The following is a 21,806-nucleotide window of genomic DNA, read 5'->3' as shown; positions in this document are numbered from 1 at the left end:
ATTTAATTTTAAATGTTTTTACATCACAACTATGGTGCTTATTGGCAGTAGTTGTCATAATGTTTCTGAAACACTGTAAGATCTTCAAATGCCCTTTAAATCAGTGGAGAGAGATTAACTATCATGCTCAACATCACATCAGTGCCGAGCATATTTTATTACATTTTATTCATAGCCAAAAAAATCTATAATTCAAAGATAGACAGTCTCTTGATAGAAATATTGCTTTGCCAAGTACCTTGTTTCCGGATTAGGCCACATAAGAAAAGCTAAAATGTATGTGAAACATTTATGATGCCTTTGATTCTTTGATTCCCCTTTAGTGAGGTACTTGTGATTTATCATTAATACAAGTATTGGAATTTCTTTTAAAAATTTCCAATAAGCTTTAAGTTATTTTGAACATTTTGACTCCCAGTTTATGTTCAGTATCTTATTCTTTTTTTCCTACTGATTTTGGATTCATCCACTGAGTCAGTCTTTCAACATTTATTGAATACTTACTATGTTTTCAGTAGTAGACTGTTCTGACACCAGTAAAGATGGATTTGCCATGATCCCTGTCCTCAGGGGTGCTGCAGAATCCTGGGCAGCAATGGAGGATAGGGAGAGATAACATCATAGTGCTTATCATTTAGGAATTTACAAGGGCCTTAGGAGCTGTGTGCCTGGAACCGGGACAGAGACCAATAGGTATATATTTTCCATTATCCATAAATGCTGTGATGAGATTCTTGTAGCATAAACTTTAGAGACATGGAGAATAGTTTTTTAAAGGATAAAGTCCTAGAATAAAATGCCAAATCAAAGAATGCAAATATGTGTAATTTTTTAAACATGTTTTAGTATAGTATAATGGTTGAGTGTGGAAGAGAGTTACACGAACTTAAATAGAACACAGTACAGTCAGGATCTAAATCTACATTTCTTCATGCCCCTGAGCCTCTGTTTTCTCATTGCAAGAGTGGAGATACCACCCTACGCATGGGGTTGATCAGAGGATTAAGTGGGAGAAGGTATGAGGTAGTACCTGCCCAAGTAAACACTTAGTATATGGTGGCTGTATTGTAAAGTATCACTGAAACAGAAAGAGTGTGAGAACTTAAAGGGGTACACACACATTATACGTAATTTTTGTGTCTGTCAGTTATATATAAGTAGACGATTAGGTGGATATTCTGTGATAAAAGAGGGTCTCCTAAATAATGCTGGTTGCAAAATGATTCATTTACGTATTATTTTAGGTACCAAAGCAGTCAGACTCACAGCCTCATTCTGATAACCTAAGTCGCCAGAGTGAATGTGGGAAGAAGCAAGTGTCTTACAGAACTGACATTGTTGGGGGCGTGCCCATCATTACCCCAACTCAGGTAATACATTGGTTATTCTACTGCGTGATGGTTTACCTACTGTGTAATGATTTTTGTGTTATAAAATAGAACATCTTTACTGAATTAATACAGTAGTTAATTAATTTTAAAAACTTCCTATTAGTTTCTTATTTCAAAATAAGAACACACACACAAAAGTGTGTGTTTATTATGAAACATTTGGAAATCAAAGATACACAACACTTAACACTTTTCACATTTTCTCTGAGCCTTTCTTCTTTATACTTTGTCCCCAGAAATGGAGATACTTTGTAAACAGCTTTTTTCACTTATATCTTAAACATTTTCCAAGTCATTAAAAATTAATCTACATCATTTTTAATGACTAGTCATTTTGCCATGAATTTACCATAGTTTACAAGTCCTCTGTTGTTGGACAGAGTTCCTTTTCCTTTTGTAAACAGTATGAGTAGGAAAAACCCACTCTTCCTCCCCCACACTACCACACACATATGCTGCTGACGTCAGAGGTGTGGGGTTCTGCGACACTGGCTGGGTGTCCTACAGTTTAAGTCAATTCTGACAGCCCAGCTGGATCCCACAGGTTAAGGGTTCAGTCCTCCAAGACTGCCCCTACATCCTTTCAGATGCCAGTTGAAAGTCCAGGTTGTTACCTCTGCTTCTGACCGATGGGCTCTATGGAGGTTCCCATGACTTCGTCCTCAGATTTGATTAATTTCTCGAGTGGCTCCCAGAACAGAAGAAAATAGTTTATTTGCTATTTACTGGTTATAAAAGGATATAATGAAGGACGCACATGAACATCCAGAAGGGCGTGAAGGTTCTGTGCCCTCTCTGGGACTCTCCCAGCACCTCCCAAGTGTTCACCAACCCAGAAGCTCTCTGAACCCTGTACTTTTGGATTCTTATAGAGGCTTCATCATATAGGCATGATCAACTGTTTCCAGCCCCTCTCCTCTCTCTGGAGAATGGCAGGTGGGTCTGAAAGTCCCAAGCTTCTAGTCATGACTTGGTCTTTCTGGTGACCCGCCCGCACCCAGGACCCCACCCAGAGTCACTGAATTAGAACAAAAGATGCCCTTAGTGCTTATCATTTAGGAATTTACAAGGGCCTTAGGAGCTGTGTGCCTGGAACCGGGACAGAGACCAATAGGTATATATTTTCCATTATCCATAAATGCTGTGATGAGATTCTTGTAGCATAAACTTTAGAGACATGGAGAATAGTTTTTTAAAGGATAAAGTCCTAGAATAAAATGCCAAATCAAAGAATGCAAATATGTGTAATTTTTTAAACATGTTTTTCTGCAACCTGACCTAGGTGAGCCACACAGAACTGGAGTTTTGATTCCGTTCTATCACAAAAGTGCTAATCTGCTAAGTCATATCTTATTTGGGTGTTACGAAAAATATAAATTTATAAAAAAATTTTGAATGAAATTAAAACTTTTGACTAAGCTTAAATTTCTCGTGTTGCTATTGAGTGAATTAGTTTGTAATGCAAATTGAATTACCAGCTATTGAGAAACTGTGGGTCTTGAGGTAATGGATTCCTGTTGCCAGTGTTGGGCACTTTCCTTGTCTGTGTGACTGTTTGGACTGAGAGGACTTTGGTACTTTATTAATCTTTTAAATCCTTTTATGCACCATATTTTTCAGGTCTTCTGTCAGAGAAGGGTGATAGTGGAGAATCTTAACACATTAATTAACTAATTAGTGCTTTCTGGATTCTAAATGAAGGGTATATTAATGAAAAAAAATCCACGCTCTAGTGGGAGCTTACGTTTTTCACCAGAGTTGGATAAAAGTATAAGCTAGTAGTGTGTGTGTGTGTGTGTGTGTGTGTGTGTGTGTGTGTGTGTGTGTGTGTGTGTGTGTGTGTGTGTGTGTGTACTTTTTAAAAAAGTAATGATTTAACCTGTAAGACTTCTGGTTAAGTTAGAACTAGACTAAGCTGCTTTCACCTGTCTTACGTCTTGTGCTGATATAAGCAGTAAGACAACTTGTCTGTAGTTGTATTAAGATAGTAGTTTATATCTCTGGCTGTTTTAATTTTATACAGAATTAAGATTTCGTTGTGTTGTAATTTTGGTGTAGATTATTCAGTAGGTTCTAAGATTCCATAGCAGCTGCCATACTAAAAAGATCCCAAAGAATTTTTTTTACTTTGTCATTTTGTAATGTAGCTTTTTAAATTTATAAAGAGGTATTTACTCATTATAAAAACATTTAATTGCTATATTATCAAGAAAATGACAAATCTCATTTGCTTGATTAATTTATTCAGTTACTATTGGGTTAGTAGCAGTTAGTGCTGGGATTACAGAATTTAAGTACATAATTCATGCTGTTGACCTGTCTAAATGTATAACAGGTTGAAAATTCCTCAAGATAAAACTTGAGTATTAGTTTTTCTCTTGAAATTTAGGAGTTCTTCAAAATACATGTTTGGTTGATTTGTGGGATTCTAGATTATAATATGTTGCATGTTATAAATAATCAGAAGCCAGTGCTTTGGGGACCATGAAAACATGAGTGTAGTTACATCTTTTTTTAAAAGAACTGGATTTGGCAGGTAAAAAAACAAAACAAAAAAAGCAAACCTTGCAGAACTTTTAGATTCTAAGAGCAAGGAGAAAATCTGCTGGCAAAGAGTTTTTAGACTTGACATCAAAACCATAGTCCATAAAAGGAAAAATTGATAAATTGGACCTCATCAAAATTGAAAATGTTAAGAGGATGAAAGGAAAAGCTACACACTAAGAGGAAATATTTGCAAACCACATATTCAACAAGGCACTTGTATCTAGAACATATAAGGAACTATCAAAACTCAGCAGTGAAAAAATAATCCAATTAGGAAATGGGCAGAATTCATGAACAGAGATTTCACCAAAAGATAAAAGATACACATGTGGCAGAGAGGCTCTAGAAAGGCTGCTCACTGTCATTAGTAAGTAGGGAAATGCAAATTAAGACTGCAGTGAGATATTACCGCACACCTCTCGGAATGACTCAGATAATAACACAAATGCTGACTGCTGACAAGGATGAAGAGAAACTGCATCACTCGTACATTGCTGGTGGGAATGTACAAGTATGGCCACTCTGAAAAACAATATGGCAGTTTTTTATTAAATTAAACTGGTGATTATTATACAATCCAGCATATATACTCCTAGGCATTGCTCTCAGAGAAATGGAGACTTAGCTTACATAAATCTGTACACGAATGTTCATAGCACCTTTATTCCTAATGGTCCAAAATGGGGAACAACTCAAATGCCCTTTAATAGGCAAAGGGTTAAACAGCCCATGGTATGTCCAGACCATGAGTGCTACTCAGCAGGTGGAAGGAACAGACTAGTGATACAGGGAGCTGCCTGGATGAGCCTCCCGAGAATGATGCTGATCTCCTAAGGTCACGTACTATAGGATCCATTTATATTGCATCGCCTGAATATCAGAATAATCAAGATGGAGAACAAATTAGGGGTTTCCAGGGGTTTGGGCATAGGGACTCTAAAGAGTGGCCCAAGAGAGCCTTATAATGATGAACGCTTCTGTATGTTGTTGTGGTGGTGGTTTTACACAAAGCTGCATGTGACAGAATTGCATAGAATGATCCAGACACAGAGACAAATGAGTGCGTGTAAAACTGGTGAAATCTGGATAAGGCTTGTGGGATGTTCCAATGTCAGTTTTGATAATGTAGTGTAGTTACAGTTTCCCTGTTGGGGGAACTGGTTGAAGGATACATAGGACCTTCTGTACATTTTTTTTTTTTTACAACTTTCTGTATTAGTGAATATATAATTATTTCAAAATCGAAAGTTCACCCCCTTCACCCTCTACCCCCCCAAAAAACACTGGGGGCAAAACAAGAGAAATGGAAATCTATGGTTTTATCATTGATGTGAGTGTTATGATTAAGTATCTCAAATTATTTAGGAAACTCTTCAAAATTTGTGTTCCTAACTGAACTAAGATTTTTTTTATTAGAATAACACAGGAAGTACAACTGTGCTTTGAAGCTAAACAAGCAGGAAAAGAATTTCTTTATTTGCTTCATTTTAGAAAGAAGAAGTAAATGAATGTGGTGAAAGTATTGACAGAAATAATTTGAAACGGTCACAAAGCCATCTCCCCTACTTTACTCCTAAACCACCCCCAGACAGTGCAGTCATCAAAGCTGGATATTGTGTAAAGCAAGGAGCAGTGGTGAGTACTGTAACAGGGTACGTACTGTGATAATGAACTGTGATAATGACGGATGCATCCCTGCTAGCACTCTCAACATTCCAGTCATTGGCTTTGTTTTTTTAAAGACCCAAAATGAGAGACCAGTGTGCTGAGGTGTCAGGAGATAGAATAGGGGTGACTCTGTGTTCATAACTCAGTGCTGTTATTTTATTGTTCTGTGAGTGGCTGGATAAGCTAATGCTTATTACCACTGACCTTTAACTTTACATGAGCTTTCCTAACAGTTTATCCCAGAAGGCTTTCCTATTGATTTTTCCTCCCTTGGGAGTGGGTCAGAGAAAGAGAGCTCTAGCTGGCAGGGAGTTGTCAGGAAAAGAGGGGGCAGGGGTGTGGGGTCAGGGAAGGCTCACTCACTCCATTTGGTGTTGGGCTGACCTCAGTTGAATTCTCTGTGACCTTGAGCTTATTTAACCTCTCAGTCTCTCAGTTTCTTTTTAGGAAAATTAGGTTATAAAACCTACCATCTGGAGTTTTTTTTTTTTTTTTTTGAAAGATGTAAATTAAGATAGTATTAGCACAGCACCTGGTCCTTAGGAAGAGCTGTTAAAGGGTTAGCCAGATCCTCTCATCCAACCAGACCCATGGTGGGACATTGTAGGAAGAGCAAGTAAATTCACCAGTATTTCTGAGGTTCCAAAGTACTTTTCCAAAGTTTGTCACTCTGTATGTGAGCCAAATCGTTAGAATTTCATGAGAAAATAAACTTTAAAGTTTGAAAATTAAAAAAAAAAATTCTCTGAGTAAAGAAATACTTCAGACTCTACTGGCAGTTCTCTTTGACTTCACATCGCTTTCTGGCAACTCATTAGCTTAGGTCAGCCATGGAAAAGTTCTTGCCTTTTAACCTTTAAGCTGAGGGAAATGAAGGGGAAGGCTGAGAGTCTCATGGTAGCAGGCCTACGGGTAAAGTCAGAAGTCTCATCAGGCAGTGACTCACTTGTGTTAATTAGGGCTTTTAGGGAGACATTTCTTTCTTTTTGTTTTACTCCCAAGTCCAAATAACACCCTTAGAGATACTGGAGTGCTTTCACGAAAACTATTTCAGGGACAAAAAGTATTTGTACAAAGTACGTTCACCTTACTAAATATTTGACGCTTTACTACCAAGTATAGAGTACCTGAAGAAAGATTCTTTCGTTTTACAGATCTTACAGAACTTAATGTGGTTTAATAACATTTCCTGTGCTTGCTCTTGAACTCTTGATGGCATTTACTTTGTGGTGTTGGGGATGGGGAACTGCTTCTTTTTTTTTTTTTTTACTTTTAGAGTATTAAAAATATGAAACTGTATTATAAATTACAGGATACAAGCTGAAAGCCAGCCACCAAAGTTGACTTAGGAGTTCAAGGCCTGAGTAGCAAAAGAGATGAAGTTTCATGTATCTCCTCATCAAGGGAGGGTAGTGAGGTTTTTCAGTGCTTGACATTTCTGATTGTGGGCTCATATCAGAATAATTAAGCGGTTGTTAGCATTTGACATTCTTAGAAACAGAAGTCTTATGTCTGTGTTCTTCTCTGGTAGATGAAAAACTGGAAGAGAAGATATTTTCAATTGGATGAAAACACAATTGGCTACTTCAAATCTGAACTGGTATGTTGCTCTGTCATAAATGTTGCCTTAAAATGTTTGAGAAGAGTGTTAACACTGTGGTGATTTTAAGAGTGTGTGTGTGTGTGTGTGTGTGTGTGTGTGTGTGTGTGTGTGTAGTTTCTTGTCCTGTTTTCTATTTTTAAAATAATTCTGGTTTTGAGAGGTACATACAGTTCAGTTTATTTGGTTGTGATGTTTTAATGGTAATTTTGTAAATACATCTTAAATAAAAAGATCGTATCTTCAGAGCCATTTCACCTTGAAAGAATTAAAAATATTGGAACTCCTTAGTCTACAGATTTCCTCTAAAGGGGGGCGGGAGGAGATTGTAAGAAGAATTAAGTCTGTAAAAGTCAACATTTTAACTCTGTATTTCTACTTTTTTTTCTCTGCTCTCTCTTGATATTTTTTTTCCTGTTTCAGATTGACTTTTTAAATTTCCTCATATAAGACCTTTTTATCCTATCTGAAGGTAGAACCAAAGATTGAAATTCTCTCTTTTACTTGTTTGAATAACATCCTTATTTAAAATATTCTTCTCACGCCTGAGTTCTGCAACAGATTGTTGGATAATTTGGATGCTTTTTTAAACCTTACATGTCTATCCTGGCTCTTCCTGTTTTATGGGACCTTTGAATGGGGATCATATACTTTATTTGAATGAAGGCACTAAAACAGCACTATCCGGTAGAACTTTCTACACTGATGGAAATGGTCTGTATCCGCATTGGCCAGGTTTACTGGCTACATGTGGCTGATAAATGCTTAAAAGACGACTACCATGACAGAGGAGCCTGACTTTATTTAATTCTATAATTAATACTGGTTGTTTTTAATATGTTTTTAATTTAAATACACATAGCTAGTGGTACTGTATTGGACAGGAGAGTACTAGAGAATAGGAAAGGAATATTTTGAGGTTCATCTTAGGTGTCTGTTCTTCTGGGAAGCTTTCCAGACTCTAGATTAAGTGCCTTCTCCTTACCGAGGTGCCCAATGGCCACGTCTATCATAATACCTCCTGCCGTGTTTTGTAATTATATGCATACTTGTCTATACCAGTTACTTATGTGAGCTTCTTGAGAGCAAAGATCTCTTTTATACCCTTTTTATGAACATAGCACCTGGTACTTGGTAGATAATTAGTAAGTGTTTTTGAATGAATGAAAATTGGCCTAGCATAGCAAGACTAGCCATTTTAACATGGGTATTTAGCCTTGCTCAGACATCAGATTGTAAGAGCCTCAACTGGAAATTGTAGTTACTTGTCTCAGAAGGCTACACGTGGTTAGTAGGTTGATTCATTGTTTTTAATTAATGGCAGTACTCTTGGGAAGAGGTAACGAGACAAGAACTATTATGGAAACATTTACTAAATTTTGAAAACCTGCATGTAGCCATGATGCTATAAAATTTGAGATGAAAGAATACTGAACAGATGAGGGAGGGAAGTGATGCCATGCATATGCAGGAATGTGTTAAGCATTTATAATGAACACAGATAAGGCTGGAATCTGTAAATATATTTATAATTATTTACCTTAATCAGTAACTAAGGTGTGCATTTCCCCCACATTTAAGGTTTCTGAAATCTCGGGGTGTGTTCGAGTTGCTGCGGGGTGGGGGTGGTCGGGCAGCAGCTGTGCGGCAGTTGGCATTGCTCGCGTGCGCACAGCCCCTTGGGTAAGGTCTGCAAAACACCAGCACCAGATCCTGCAGAGAGGGTGCTGACAGCTCTGAAGAAAATCTCAGGGATACAGTGGGGCGTTCTTAAGAAATGCTGCATCCCCAGTGCTCTTAAAGACACAGAGAATGGTATGGAGTGAGAAACGTAGACATTGATGGCTCTGAGTCAAAAACTGATTCAGAAGAGCTGAAATCTGAATGTGAAGTTTTAAAAAATCTTAGCCAGTTAATTTTGCTTACTTACCTACATAGGCTCAAGAATGATAGATGATAAAAATTGATGCTTAGCGTGTATAGGGGCTCTTTATAAAACCTTTTGACCATCTAAAAGTTTAAACAAAAAATAGTGTTCTGAACCCCTATCTATTCTTCACACAAATTTTATAATTATCAACACATGGCTAGTTTTGTTTCTTAGGTACCACCACCCACTCTCCCTTCATATTTTGAAGTAAATCCTAGACATACTATTTTCTCTGTAATTATTTTAGTATGTATTTTTAAAAGATGAGGCGTTAAAACTTTTTTAGTAGGTGTGAAGGATTTAAGTGTACAACTGAAAAACTGGAGAAAATATTTGTAATATATATCAGAGAGAAAACATTAATATCCCTAAAGAATCTTAAAAATTGAGCGGGTCCTTCCTTACTCTCTGCCCTCTTTTCCTCCCATCAGTCCCAAACAGTTCAGACCTACAGTTTCTAGCTGAGGCAGATCCATGTAGGTGTTCATGTGGTGGGCCAGGGGCAGAAGGAGCCACAGTAGCCTGGTGTGGGCAGTCAGAGCCCAAGAAGGATGAGGAGGCCATCCTCTTGGGGGGTTAGCCCAACATGGAAGAGGGAGAAGAGCACATCCACACTGGGAAGAGGGTGGTGGCAGAGATGGGAGAATGTTGACATACGTACTTATTAATAAAATAAGGAAATCTATTAAAAGCCAAGTTTCTGTCAAAAAAGGGAATAATAAATATGGAAAAGGGGAAAACTTTTATATTAGATTGGAATTGATGTGAACATTTAACATATACAGATAGATGTAGAATTAAAAATGTATTCATGTGCTTACACATATATGCATCTAATATACTTTGTACCTCTGTGCAACTGAAAAAAAAACCCCACCATTTTCCACTGAAAGAAACCTAGGCTCGTGGAGAAATGGCAAGATTCCAAAGCTTGAGACAGGAGAAATGACCAGAACCTAAGCCTGGGATGTCTTGAAAACAAGTGCTCATAGAATGCTAGGGACATGTCAGAAGGACCCAGAATCCAACTTGAAAACATTCCACCTTACCATATTGGGGGCATTTTGAGTATCAAAAAAAGTAATGATGGTAACAGATTATTGCCCTTTGAATAAAGTAGGAATCCATGAACCCACATAGGTATAAATGAGTGAATGCATAAGTGTACATACGTATGGATGATAAGGAACCAGAGATCACAAAGCTTCAAAGTCCCTATCTCCAAAATACACATTAAGTACAAAAAGGGAAATAAGCAGCTTTACAGTGATAGAATTACTGCTGTCAGACACTACTCTAATCAGGTGATCAGATGATTGGAGTGGACTTCAGCAGTGGTGAGATGAATTGAAATTATTTACCACCTGACAGGATAGCTTGAGAAAGTTGTTGCCCCATTTCTGTGATGTTCCTGCCAAAGATGCCTAACCTGAATCTAATCTTCAGGGAGGATCAGACATACCCACATCAGGGAGGTTCTCCAGAGTAACTGCCCTGGAGCCTTCAGTAGAGTCAAGTCTGTGGGAGTCCAGAAAGATATGATGAGTTAAATGCAGTCTGTGATTCTGAGCTGAATTCTTTTGTTTTAGTAAAGGACATTTGGGGGACACTCCCCTGATTTCAATGGTCGTCTTGTGATAAGAGGATGTCTTTGTGGGAAATACTCTCTAAATTGAAGGGCAGTGGGGGCCAGGTCAGCTACTCACTCTGAAATGGTTTGGGAAAGTCAGGCCTTTGTGCTGTGTTTTCAGCCTTTGTCTAAGTTTGTGGTTGGCTCAAAGTTTACAGAGAGAGAAAACCAATGGGGAAAATATCTGGTAGAAAAAGGAGTAAAAGACATGAATAGACAGTTCATTTACAAAGAAATTTAAATGGCCTTTAAACATATATAAGATATTCAGCATCACTTGTAATTAGAGAAGCACAAGTTAAAACCTCACAGAAGCACTACTTCTCATCTATCATGAGAAAGCCATGGTTGAGTGAAGAGATGGGCTGTCCTCTCCCCTCAAAACAAGTATAAATGCTATTCTCTAACAAAAGGAATGTGGAACCTTGGAGAGATGGCACATTCCAGAGGTGGGGCAGGGATAGGACGAGCTGAGCCCGGAAGAGCTAGTTGTGACACAAAATAAGGAAGTGGCTCAGAGAATGATGGGGACATGACAAAAGGACGCATACCCAGCTTGCAGGGGCTCCCAGTGCCCAAAACTCATACAGTTTGAGCACCTAACTAAACAATGATAGTAATGGATTACAACCCAGAGAATCAAAGGAGTAAATGGAAGGAAAAGCATTTCCTTAGAGCAAAATTCCAGCTAATATATGTAGATGAATTGATGGGGTTAGGGAAAATAAAATCATCATTCGGCAGCTACCACAGTAATGGTTTCAGGCAAGAATCCTCCAAGTTTGATAAAACTAATGGGCAAAACAATGAAGGGAAACTGGGTATTCCATAGGCTCCAAGTATCTTCCCACAAGATAATAACGACAAAGGAGAAGAAGGTAACTTTCTAGTTACTGGCGAACATGACAGTAAGACACGAGGGTTAATGGCCTCATAATGGGACACACCACTCTCATGAACTCCCTGAGAATGATGGGATGAGAAGAATAAGCTTATCTGCGGTTTCCCACCAAAACTGTACAGCTTGAATCCAAGCATGGTTAACGTCAGACAAGCCCAAATCAAGTGACGTTGTACAAAATAACTGGCCTGGACTCTGGAAAACTCTAAAGGTTGTGAAAGAGAAAAAAAGACAGCAGAACTCTTCCACGATCAAGGACACGAAGAGACATGACCGCTAAGTACAAGGTCTGATTCAAATTGAACCCTGGAGCAGAAAAGCCATAGTTTTCCTGTTTCTGTCAAGGATACTGCTGGGCAGTTAATGAGCTCTGAAGATGGTCTGTAGATTAGATAACAGTATTGCCGCAGTATGGAGTTTCTGGTTCTCGTAATTGTACCGGGGTTATATAAGAGAACGCTCTTGTTTTAGGAAGTACGCACTAAAGTATTTAGTAGTAAAGTGCATCCTGTCTATGACTTGCCTTCAGACATTTCAGGAAAGGTATATACACAAACACCATTGTCGCATATATGAACACAAACAGAATGGTGTAGCAAACGTAAAATTTTAACATCTTGGAAAACAGGGTACAACGTATACAGAAATTCTTTATACTATTTTTGTAAGCCTTTTATAGTCTAAAATTATTTTAATTTTTTTTCTAAGATTTTATTTATTTATTTGACAGAGAGTGAGAGCAGGAACACAAGCAGGGGGAGTGGGAGAGGGAGAAGCAGGCTTCCTGCTGAGCAGGGAGCCCGATGCGGGGCTCGATCCCAGGACCCTTTTACAGACTTAATTCTTCTTACAATCTCCTCCCGCCCCCCTTTAGAGGAGATCATGACCTGAGCCGAAGGCAGACGCTAATGACTGAGCCACCCAGGCACCCTAAAATTATTTTAGAATGAACTATTTTGTAAAACTTAAAGATCTGTGATTTTTTTTTTTAAAGTGTCTGGCATGGTTTAGTTTTTTCTTAGTGCTGCATCAAATAATGGTATGTCTTAATCTTATGGTGTGATATTCAGTGAAATACGGCATATAGTATCTCATGGAATGCATAGTATAAATATGCTATTAGGAACTAGTTGTGTCTTGTATCTAGTTTGTAATTTTAAATGAGGTACTTAATGTGTGAGGCTTAGTTTCCTCAGGTGAATAGTAGTGCATACATTGTGGGGTTGTGGAAAGTTTACGTGAAGTAATATGTTTAAAAACTAGCAAGATGCCCTGGCACTTAGTAAATGTTCAATAAACTGTGCTTGTTAAAATAATGTATTCATATAAAAGTGATATTCTTTAAATGAGAAATGTAATTCAAAGAAGCTGAGTATTTGCTACTCTGGTCTAGTATCTGAGCTATTCTGATGTTGGATGGTTCAGGAAGGTAGATTTAGGTTTTATTTATTTATTTATTTATTTTTTTTTTTTTAAAGATTTATTTATTTATTTGAGAGAGTGAGAATGAGAGAGAGAGTACGTGAGAGGGGTGAGGGCCAGAGGGAGAAGCAGGCTCCTCGCCAAGCAGGGAGCCCGATGTGGGACTCGATCCCGGGACTCCAGGATCATGACCTGAGCCGAAGGCAGTTGCTTAACCAACTGAGCCACCCAGGCGCCCAGATTTAGGTTTTAGATGTGCTTCAAGAGAGAAGCACAGTTTTCATACAGATCTCCAAGTAAGACAACTAAATCTTAAAAAGGATTTTAAGAATATACCTCATGTATCTGTTGCTTTTTTGCCAGGAAAAAGAACCCCTCCGTGTAATACCACTTAAAGAGGTTCATAAAGTCCAGGAATGTAAGCAGAGGTAAGCACCAGCTTTCTTAGTGCCTGGCACAACTCAGTGATACTCAGCAGTGCCTTAGTTTGATTGATGTGTACAGATGATATTTTTCTGTTATTTCTAGTGTTATTTTTAATTCTTCATAGTTGGGATATGCTCAAACTTACAAAATCCTCAGATTAAAGTATTGAGATTTTTTTTGTTTCATTTGAAAACTAAAAGTTAAGAAGCAATCACTAAGCTTATTAATGGGAAGGAAAAATTTTAATATTAACTTCTATCATATTGACAGATTGATGTATTATTAATTTTAGTATTTGGAAGTTGCTACAGAATAGGGCTTTATAAGAAAATGTGTTAACTGTGCCAGTGTTTCTTTGAGCAGACTGATTTATTAGCAGTTGAAAACTTTGAATTTTAAACTTTTTATGAATCTTTTTAAAAATGTATATAACTATATAAAATATATAAAATTTAGTACAAGAATAAATTGAAAAATATGCTAATTTGGTTTTGCTAGATTACACCAGTATTTTGTCTCTATTTATTTTCTTGTTGACATATATTTGGTGTTAGATAAACAAGTGAAAGAAACACTATCCAACAACTGCTACTTACGTGCAATTGGACGTTTGTTTTTGTTGACAGTGACATAATGATGAGGGACAATCTCTTTGAAATTGTAACATCGTCTCGAACTTTCTATGTGCAGGTGAGATACTTCTTTGGAGATTATAGATCCTCCTACCAAGAGATTAATAATTTTAGAGGTGAAATAAATATAAACAAACTTGTTGCTTATGTGAATAAGAAAAGAAAAACATGACAACTGTAATTCGCAACTTTAAAAAATGTTATATATAAAATTATTGGTAGGTCATATGTTCAGCAAATAGGGGTACTCCTTGTTCTGAATTGGCAGAATAGAATTAAGTAGTAATTTGTGGGAAGGGAAATGCTGTTTTAACTTAGATGCTAACTTTCAATTTGGATTATTTTTGCACATATTTTAGAATTTTGATTGTATCATTTTTAGTAATTTTAGAAACGGAGTCTAAAATACCCATAATAAAAATAGACAGTAGATCACACTGGTGGTAGATAGGCATCATGTATTTAAGTTTAAAATACACTTTTTACTTACACAGCAAATTAGAGTGAAAGGTTTTTTTTTAAGAACGTTTTTGTTTTATGAAAGTTGCATATGATTATTGCATAAAATTTGGAAAATATAGAAAAATATGAAGAAAAGGGTATAAAACATACTAAATCCCACATTCAGGAAACCATTCTTATTTTAGTGCCTTTTTAAAGGCATATATTTTTATAACAAGTGGGGTCATATGAAGTACACAGTGATATATTCTGTTGAATATATTATAGTCTTTTTTTCCCACATCATTAAAAATTCTGTAAAAACTTTTACAACTGCACCATACTCTATTGTATGAATGCTCCGCAGTTAAACTGTTTCTCTGCTCCTCTGTAACTGATCATTCACATAGTTTTTGTACATTTACTATGATAAACAATGTGGTGAATATTTTTGTGCTTAAGTTTGCCTGGATTTCTTCTTTAGGTTAAGTTTCTAGATCAGGAATAACTATCAGAGCATAAACCTTTTTAAACCCCCTTTTTTGCCAAATTTATTTCTAGATTTGTGCTTTACCTTTGCCTGCTTTGAGTTTTTCCTTTAAAAGTCCTTGTTATAATCATTGGTTCGAAAGAACATGACGTAACTTAAAATCTTTGAACACAAGTAAAGGGCACTATCTCTACACCCCTCTTAGGTCCTGTTTAATTGGATTTAAAGTCATAGTAAAGTTTTAAATTCACATTGGAAGGCAAGGTCCTATCAAGGAATAATGATACTTTGGAATATGACTACCAGTATTTCTTTCCGTATTTAGTTAGTACTAGAAAAGATTTCTAGAAAAATAATATATAAAATGATGTCAAAATGTTTTTTAACTACACAATTACATAAATACTCTTGTAATAGATTCAGACAATATAGCCGTAGATAGAGCAAAGTGAGGTTTGACTTTGACTTCTCCCTCTCATTTTCTCTCCATAAGTATTGATATTGACACTTTTTGGTGTGTCTGGTCTTAAATTATCAGGTCTCCAACTTTTGTCTCTGTAATAACTTACCTGCAAAACCTGGCTTTAAAAAAGTGATTTCTAAAATTTTCTGGAAACCATTGCCTTGGAATGATTTTGTTGTTGACCCTGTAATTTACCAAAATGAATACACTGAATCTGTAGATGTAAGAGCTGATTTTGAGGACAAACTGACTGAATGAGTCCTTTCTCTCCCTTAGGCTGATAGTCCTGAGGAGATGCACAGTTGGATTAAAGCGGTCTCTGGTGCCATTGTAGCACAGCGGGGGCCTGGCCGATCAGCATCTTCTGTATGTTTCCTGTTCTCTGGGGTGATACTCCCTAGGGCCCCCCCATCCTGTCGAGTTCTTTTCTTTCCTCTCCCCCTAATCCTTCTGGTTTCTCTCTGTATTGAGATTTATTTGCATGTTGACTTTCGTACCAATTGGACTTGCAAAAAAATAATGCATTTCTAATTTAATGCTTCCTTGTAGTGTTATGTATACGTAACTTTCTGTGCATTGTATTGTCTTAAATGCACAAGCAGGGCAACTAAAGAATGAACGTTTCCTTGCTTTGTTTTAGGAGTTCTTACTTGTCACTAGGTCTAGATTTGTTACAACTGGACAGATTCTTAGTATGGGAAGTGGCCTAATCCTGTAAAGCACCTGAGGTTGTAGCATTACAGAGTTTGCTGAAAGCCTCAGTTTCCTCTTTACTCCCTCTAATTTCAATTAAGGATTTTTTGACTTACTAGTGCCCTAAGACCTTGAGCAGCTGGACTTTGATTTAATACGATTTCCTGTTCTCAGCCACTATTTTCCATCGCATGTTCTCATTTTCATTTTCTTGTAGGGTGATTTAAAAATGCGCTGTTTTTCACTATCATAATTGTCTTTGTGGTAATATGATAATAAAATTGAAATGTTAAACATTTTCAGAAATAACAAGAAAAATGTTTTTAATTTATCATGTTCAAGAACATCATAGGAATAAGATTTGGCTTTAGAATACCTTGGTCACTGGTCTCTCATCCAAAAATACAAATTCTACTGAGGAATAGAAAAAAAAATTCTTTTAAAGATTTTATTTATTTGTCAGAGAGAGCACAAGCAGGGGCGGTACGGCAGGCATAGGGAGAAGCAGGCTCCCCACTGAGCAAGGAACCCGATGTGGGACTTGATCCCAGGACCCCCGGGATCATGACCTGAGCCAAAGGTAGACGCTTAACCAACTGAGCCACCCAGGCATCGCGAGAAAAAAAAAATTTTTAAGTGTCTGGAAATGTAGCACTTCTGTCTGCAGAATGTAGTTTAACATGTAGCGTGAAAGCCTTTATTACCTTCTACAGATTTGTTGTTAATGCCAGATATTCTGCACTTTTAGTATTTCTGGTATAATTCTGTCTTTTCATAGTTTCCTGGTAGTGATAACTAAGATAAGTAAATACAAATCCATGTTTCTCACTTCTTAAATTACTCTCCTTATATCCTTTTTGGAATATCTTAGAAGTCACTTTCATAGGTATTAATTTTGTAACTGTGTTTTATGTGACCTTTTCAGCAGCTAAGTATGAGACTCTCTGCAAAAACAGTGTCTGTTGGGAAGAGGAAAAATTGGAGAAGGGCACTTGTGTTTTGTGCTTTGTGGTGGGGGCAAAGTGGACTCTCTAGCTGTAACTGTCAGCAGAACTTTCTCTTTTCCTCCCTCTCCCCAGTATAGGTTAACTCTAATCTTAGCTTTGCACTGTGTTCCAGATGCGGCAGGCCAGAAGGCTGTCGAATCCTTGTATACAGAGGTATACATCAAGAACTGGTGAATGCAGCACGTATGTGGGCTCTCACGCAAACGTGCCTTCTTACTAGAGGGCCCGGACTCACTCACTACTTACAACTGATCATAGAAAGTTGAGTTAACCAAACTGCCTTTTGCAGTTACCGTAACTGACTGTCAACACTAACGCAAACTATTTCACTACAGTCATCCGGTTGGATATGTATATTTAAACAACAATGAAAAAGATAAATCATGAAAAAAACTGGAACCTTACTAATTGAAAAAGTCACATTAAGCTGTCTTCTAAATTAATTTACTGAATTGCCACAAGTTTCAACTTCTATATTTTATGTATTTTGAAATTTTTTATACTACACCACTTAACTGCACCCTTGTTCTAATAATATATGCAGACTCATGCATGCATATACATTGGATAAACCCTACATTACTGTAGATTGCATGGCATTTTAAATCTCAGGTGAAATGTAGCCAGCTCCTGGGAATCTGTAGTGTTTTGTCAGTTTGTAGCTACTTTGTTTTCAAAGCCACTGGTATCGTACGTCAGCGCAGCAGGACAGGAACTGTATGGCAGTGCATTTGGAATGGTCATATTAAGGATATCTTTAGTTAGAAGCAAATTGAAATTAAGATTCACAGCTGATAGTTATTTCACCACAGTTTTAATAAATGATTAAATACGTACCCTTTGCTACCTTTAAAATCTTTAACCATGAGTGTATGACATATTCCAAACTAAATAAATGCAATGAAAGGAACAGTGAAAAGACTGTGCTATTATTAGTTGCAGCGAAATTCAGGGATGAAAAACGAAGTTTGTCAGACTGCCAGATAAAATCGTAGGTTTGAAAAACAGTGAGTTCCACTTATTAAAGAAATATGGCCTTTCCTTTTTATAGTCTGCATTTTTATTTTTTTATCTTCCTACAATACGTGGGAGGATTCCTATGTTGATTGAGAAGATTCTCTTTATTAAATAGAATGGCAGAGCCGGTGGGCCCCCTTTCAAACACAGTTCGGTTGCAGTGGGAGCACTGCATTCCAGGGGAGGCTGACTGAGTCTTCAAGTGGCAAAGCTTTGGTGACAGAACTGGTTTCTTAGTGGAAATGGTTGTTGACTGTCATGGCTTTAACCTCACTCCTAAAAATGCATTGCTTTGGGAAAGAACTTGCACATGTATGCTGCATGGCTCATGCTTCTGCTCTGCGCGCGTGTGGGTGTGCGTGTGCGCGTGTGCGTGTTGTTTGTTTTTCAGAGAAGAAAGTCTCACACTGAGTTACTAACTTTGCCGTTCGTGTTTGACCGCGTCTGACCAGCACTCCTCTTTGCAGGAGCATTCCAGCTGGCCTTCCGAACCCAAACCCGCGCTCCGCTCTGCCAGTGCAGCAGCCGCCGCCTCACATTCCACAGCCTCTCACAGCAACTCTTTGGTCTCAAGCTTTACCATGGAGAAGCGAGGATTTTACGAATCTCTTGCCAAGGTCAAGCCAGGGAACTTCAAGGTCCAGACTGTCTCTCCAAGAGAACCCGCTTCCAAAGTGACTGAACAAGCTCTGCTAAAACCTCAAAGTAAAAATGGCCCTCAGGAGAAAGAGTGTGACCCAGTGGACTTGGATGACGCGAGCCTTCCGGTCAGCGATGTGTGAGACTGAAGCGCGTGGAGCCTCACCTGCCTCCTCAGCCCTTCTAGCCAAAGATGGTAGGGGATGAAACGGTTTTTAATACATATATTATACTGCCTCTTTGATGTACTCTTTCTAAGCTGGTAAACCAAGAATCCAGGGAGTGGCCAAACTAAATGTAATGTCTTTAAAAAAAAAAAAACACACAAAAAAGACAAAAGAACGCAAGAAAAAAACCGAAGTGTTTCAGTATCAAACTGTCTGAAGCTCTGTGTGCTCTCTTTTGGGTGATGAAAATGTGTGTGGTATTTATCCCTAGTGAATCTGACAATTTAAATGTTTAACAACTTAGAACATTAAAAATGCTTATTAATTATTTTGGTTGTTTTTAAAATGCTACTTAGAGTTCCTATTAGAGGTTTGGTATTTACATATTCTTACTGGTTAATATTATTGAATGAGATATTGTCTGACTAAGATATCTAAAATCATGATGTCTGTGGTGCTGTAAAATTTATACTATGATGTGGACAATTTGGAAATGATAACCATCTTTGATGCTCTGGATCTCAAGGTGAGTGGCAAGTGTTGCGTAGAGGATATCACTGGACCTGTTAGGGTTGTAGGCTGCACGGGGTGGAAATTAGAACTCACACAACTGTGTCTTGGATGTGGATTTGAAAAAACTTAGGACTTGCAGCATGAAACAGTGAAAATGATTTGGTATGAAGTTTCTGGGAGATCTGATTTTCATATCGAGGTTTTATAAATAGTTCATATTTCTATATTTGGATCAATGAAAGACCCCAAGTTTATATGTAAAGACATACTGCCCTTAGCCGTATGATTGCAGCCTCCCCTTTTTGTCACTGATTAACCTCTATTCAAGCACCTGTGTCTTTTCATCTTGTTGGAGAATATTGTCGGACTAATGTTCTCAAAAGTCCTACATGATCGGTTTTAAACATTGGGATAAAATTAATTTTCAGTAGCATAGTTTAATGTGCTAAATAAGATAGCTTCTCGTGGTCAAGATGCCAGAATGCTTTTATTCTCCTACCTGTGTAGTGTAGATGTTGTAAAACACAAATTTGAGTATACATTTAATCATGGGGATATCGTAAACGTCAGCACCGTTCTAAAAACCCTTAGTTTCAAGTGTTGCGTAATAGATCAGTTTGAAGTACCATTTTTAATGGTTGAGTTTTAAACATTTGCTTTAAGAAAATAGTCTTGAATTTCACATGCTGCTATTTTTACGATATTTTGCCATCTTACTGTACTGTTTTGTTTTGAGTTCATATGTGTCACTGTTTCTCCTTTGCGTTTTCTAAGATGACGTCTTGTTTGAGAGAGAAGTGGGAGAGATTTCCTCTGCAGTGGTGGGGTCCAGAGGTTACTATCTGTTATAGTGGAATTATCATGGAATCAGTTTAAAAATCCAAATGCATAAAGTGCACCACTCATTTTTTTTATTCATAAGCTAATAACTTTGAAAAGCTATATTTCAGTTTTTTTTCTTTTTTGCAGCTACATTGGAAAATGGTAGAATGGAAGGGTTTGAAGTAGATACCACGTTTTCTGCTGATACATCCATTATAATGGCTCTTTTGAAAGTTACTTTTTCATGAATGCACCTAAGAAATCTTGTATAGACAGTTTGCAATATTCAGGAGCCTCATGCTTTTTTCTTTGGTACAGCTTCTACATTTGCATGTTCATTTTAGCATATTTTGGTATTGGTAATTTGATATATTTCATAGTGGCAAAATACTAGCTCTATTTTGGGACTTTTTATAGAACTACCCTTGTATTCAGTAGCATAGGAAAATGTTCTTGTGATTATCAGGGTCTCCTAATATTTATCTCAATACTTTTATAATTCTATGAAAATTATTTAATTATTTTAAAACATACTTTTCTTGTAAATATGTCACATCTGAATTGTCAAAAATTTACTTTGAATACCTTAATATTTGCTGCATTTTTTCCCCTGTGTATATAATATGTCTTCTTTCAGAATGGGAATGTACGTGTGCTTCCCAGTGTTTACTTTTACGTCTGTTATCTTTATAATGTCAAATTGGTTGAACACTGTAATGACTTGAGAATAAACTCAAAATTCTAACTTCTCGTTTGGCTTGGTTCTGCTCTGGTGTGAACAAGTAATAGAACTAGTACAAAATATGGGTAGTTGACTGGAATTTATATATTTAAGGACAGACTTAATTATTTGGTAACCTTTGAAAGGCATAGTTTGATATAAAATTGCACAAGGAAAGATGATTGGTTTTGGAAAAAAGGGCTTGCTTATTTTGCTTCACTAAAACAAAAGAAAAACATGTCCTCAAAAGCACTATGACATATGTTGGCTTCAGACCATACTTTGATTTGTCCAGGCTGCTTTTGCCGTGCTTGGTTATTGGTTAGACCGGACATGGCATGAGCAAGGCTGGGTGCAGAGGGCATTTTCATTCCCAGATGGGCCGTTGACATGTGCTTGTCAGTGTTAGAGGCTGTTCTTTTTCAGACCCACTGAAGGTAACAGAGTCCATGTCTGCTATATAGCCAGCATCTAATAATGATGGAATTGGATAAAGGCTATCTTAGTAATCTTTATTAACTGGTGAAACTTAATTTTCTTTCCCTGAAAAGTATTTTAAATGTTTTTATTTTTTAAAAACCCAAAATGAGAAAGTTCTAAACTTTGTTGCTTTCACAAAAAAAGAGACCCCTTTCTCAGCTTTTTTTTTTTTTTTCCTTCTAGCTGCATTTCGGGAATTTTCTTTG

The 21,806-nt window shown here is 37.2% G+C and overlaps 1 protein-coding gene across 3 annotated transcripts in view; it reads left to right on the top strand.

Moving 5' to 3' along the window:
• PLEKHA1 (pleckstrin homology domain containing A1) overlaps positions 1–21,149 on the top strand; it is a 59,115-nt gene extending 37,966 nt beyond the window's left edge. Inside the window, exons 6-13 of one of the 3 annotated variants that reach the window (XM_088019815.1) lie at positions 1,245–1,370; positions 5,430–5,573; positions 7,138–7,206; positions 13,453–13,517; positions 14,142–14,205; positions 15,818–15,907; positions 17,354–17,394; positions 18,726–21,149. In XM_088019815.1, the coding sequence (XP_087875941.1) occupies positions 1,245–1,370; positions 5,430–5,573; positions 7,138–7,206; positions 13,453–13,517; positions 14,142–14,205; positions 15,818–15,907; positions 17,354–17,394; positions 18,726–18,936 (810 nt within the window). In that variant the 3' untranslated portion in view covers positions 18,937–21,149. Of the gene's footprint in view, positions 1–1,244; positions 1,371–5,429; positions 5,574–7,137; positions 7,207–13,452; positions 13,518–14,141; positions 14,206–15,817; positions 15,908–17,353; positions 17,425–18,725 lie in introns of all 3 variants that reach the window. The other 2 variants (XM_088019814.1, XM_088019813.1) reach the window with 2 other exon arrangements.
• The last annotated feature ends 657 nt before the right edge of the window (positions 21,150–21,806 follow it).

Source organism: Eumetopias jubatus, unplaced genomic scaffold (assembly GCF_037043125.1).
Source record: "Eumetopias jubatus isolate StellerSeaLion01/CBP00866 unplaced genomic scaffold, mEumJub1_p1.0 scaffold_17, whole genome shotgun sequence".
Classification (NCBI taxonomy): Eukaryota; Metazoa; Chordata; class Mammalia; order Carnivora; family Otariidae; genus Eumetopias; species Eumetopias jubatus.
The sequence above is the reverse complement of the archived record's forward strand: the minus strand, read 5'-3'. Positions and strand labels throughout refer to the sequence as shown.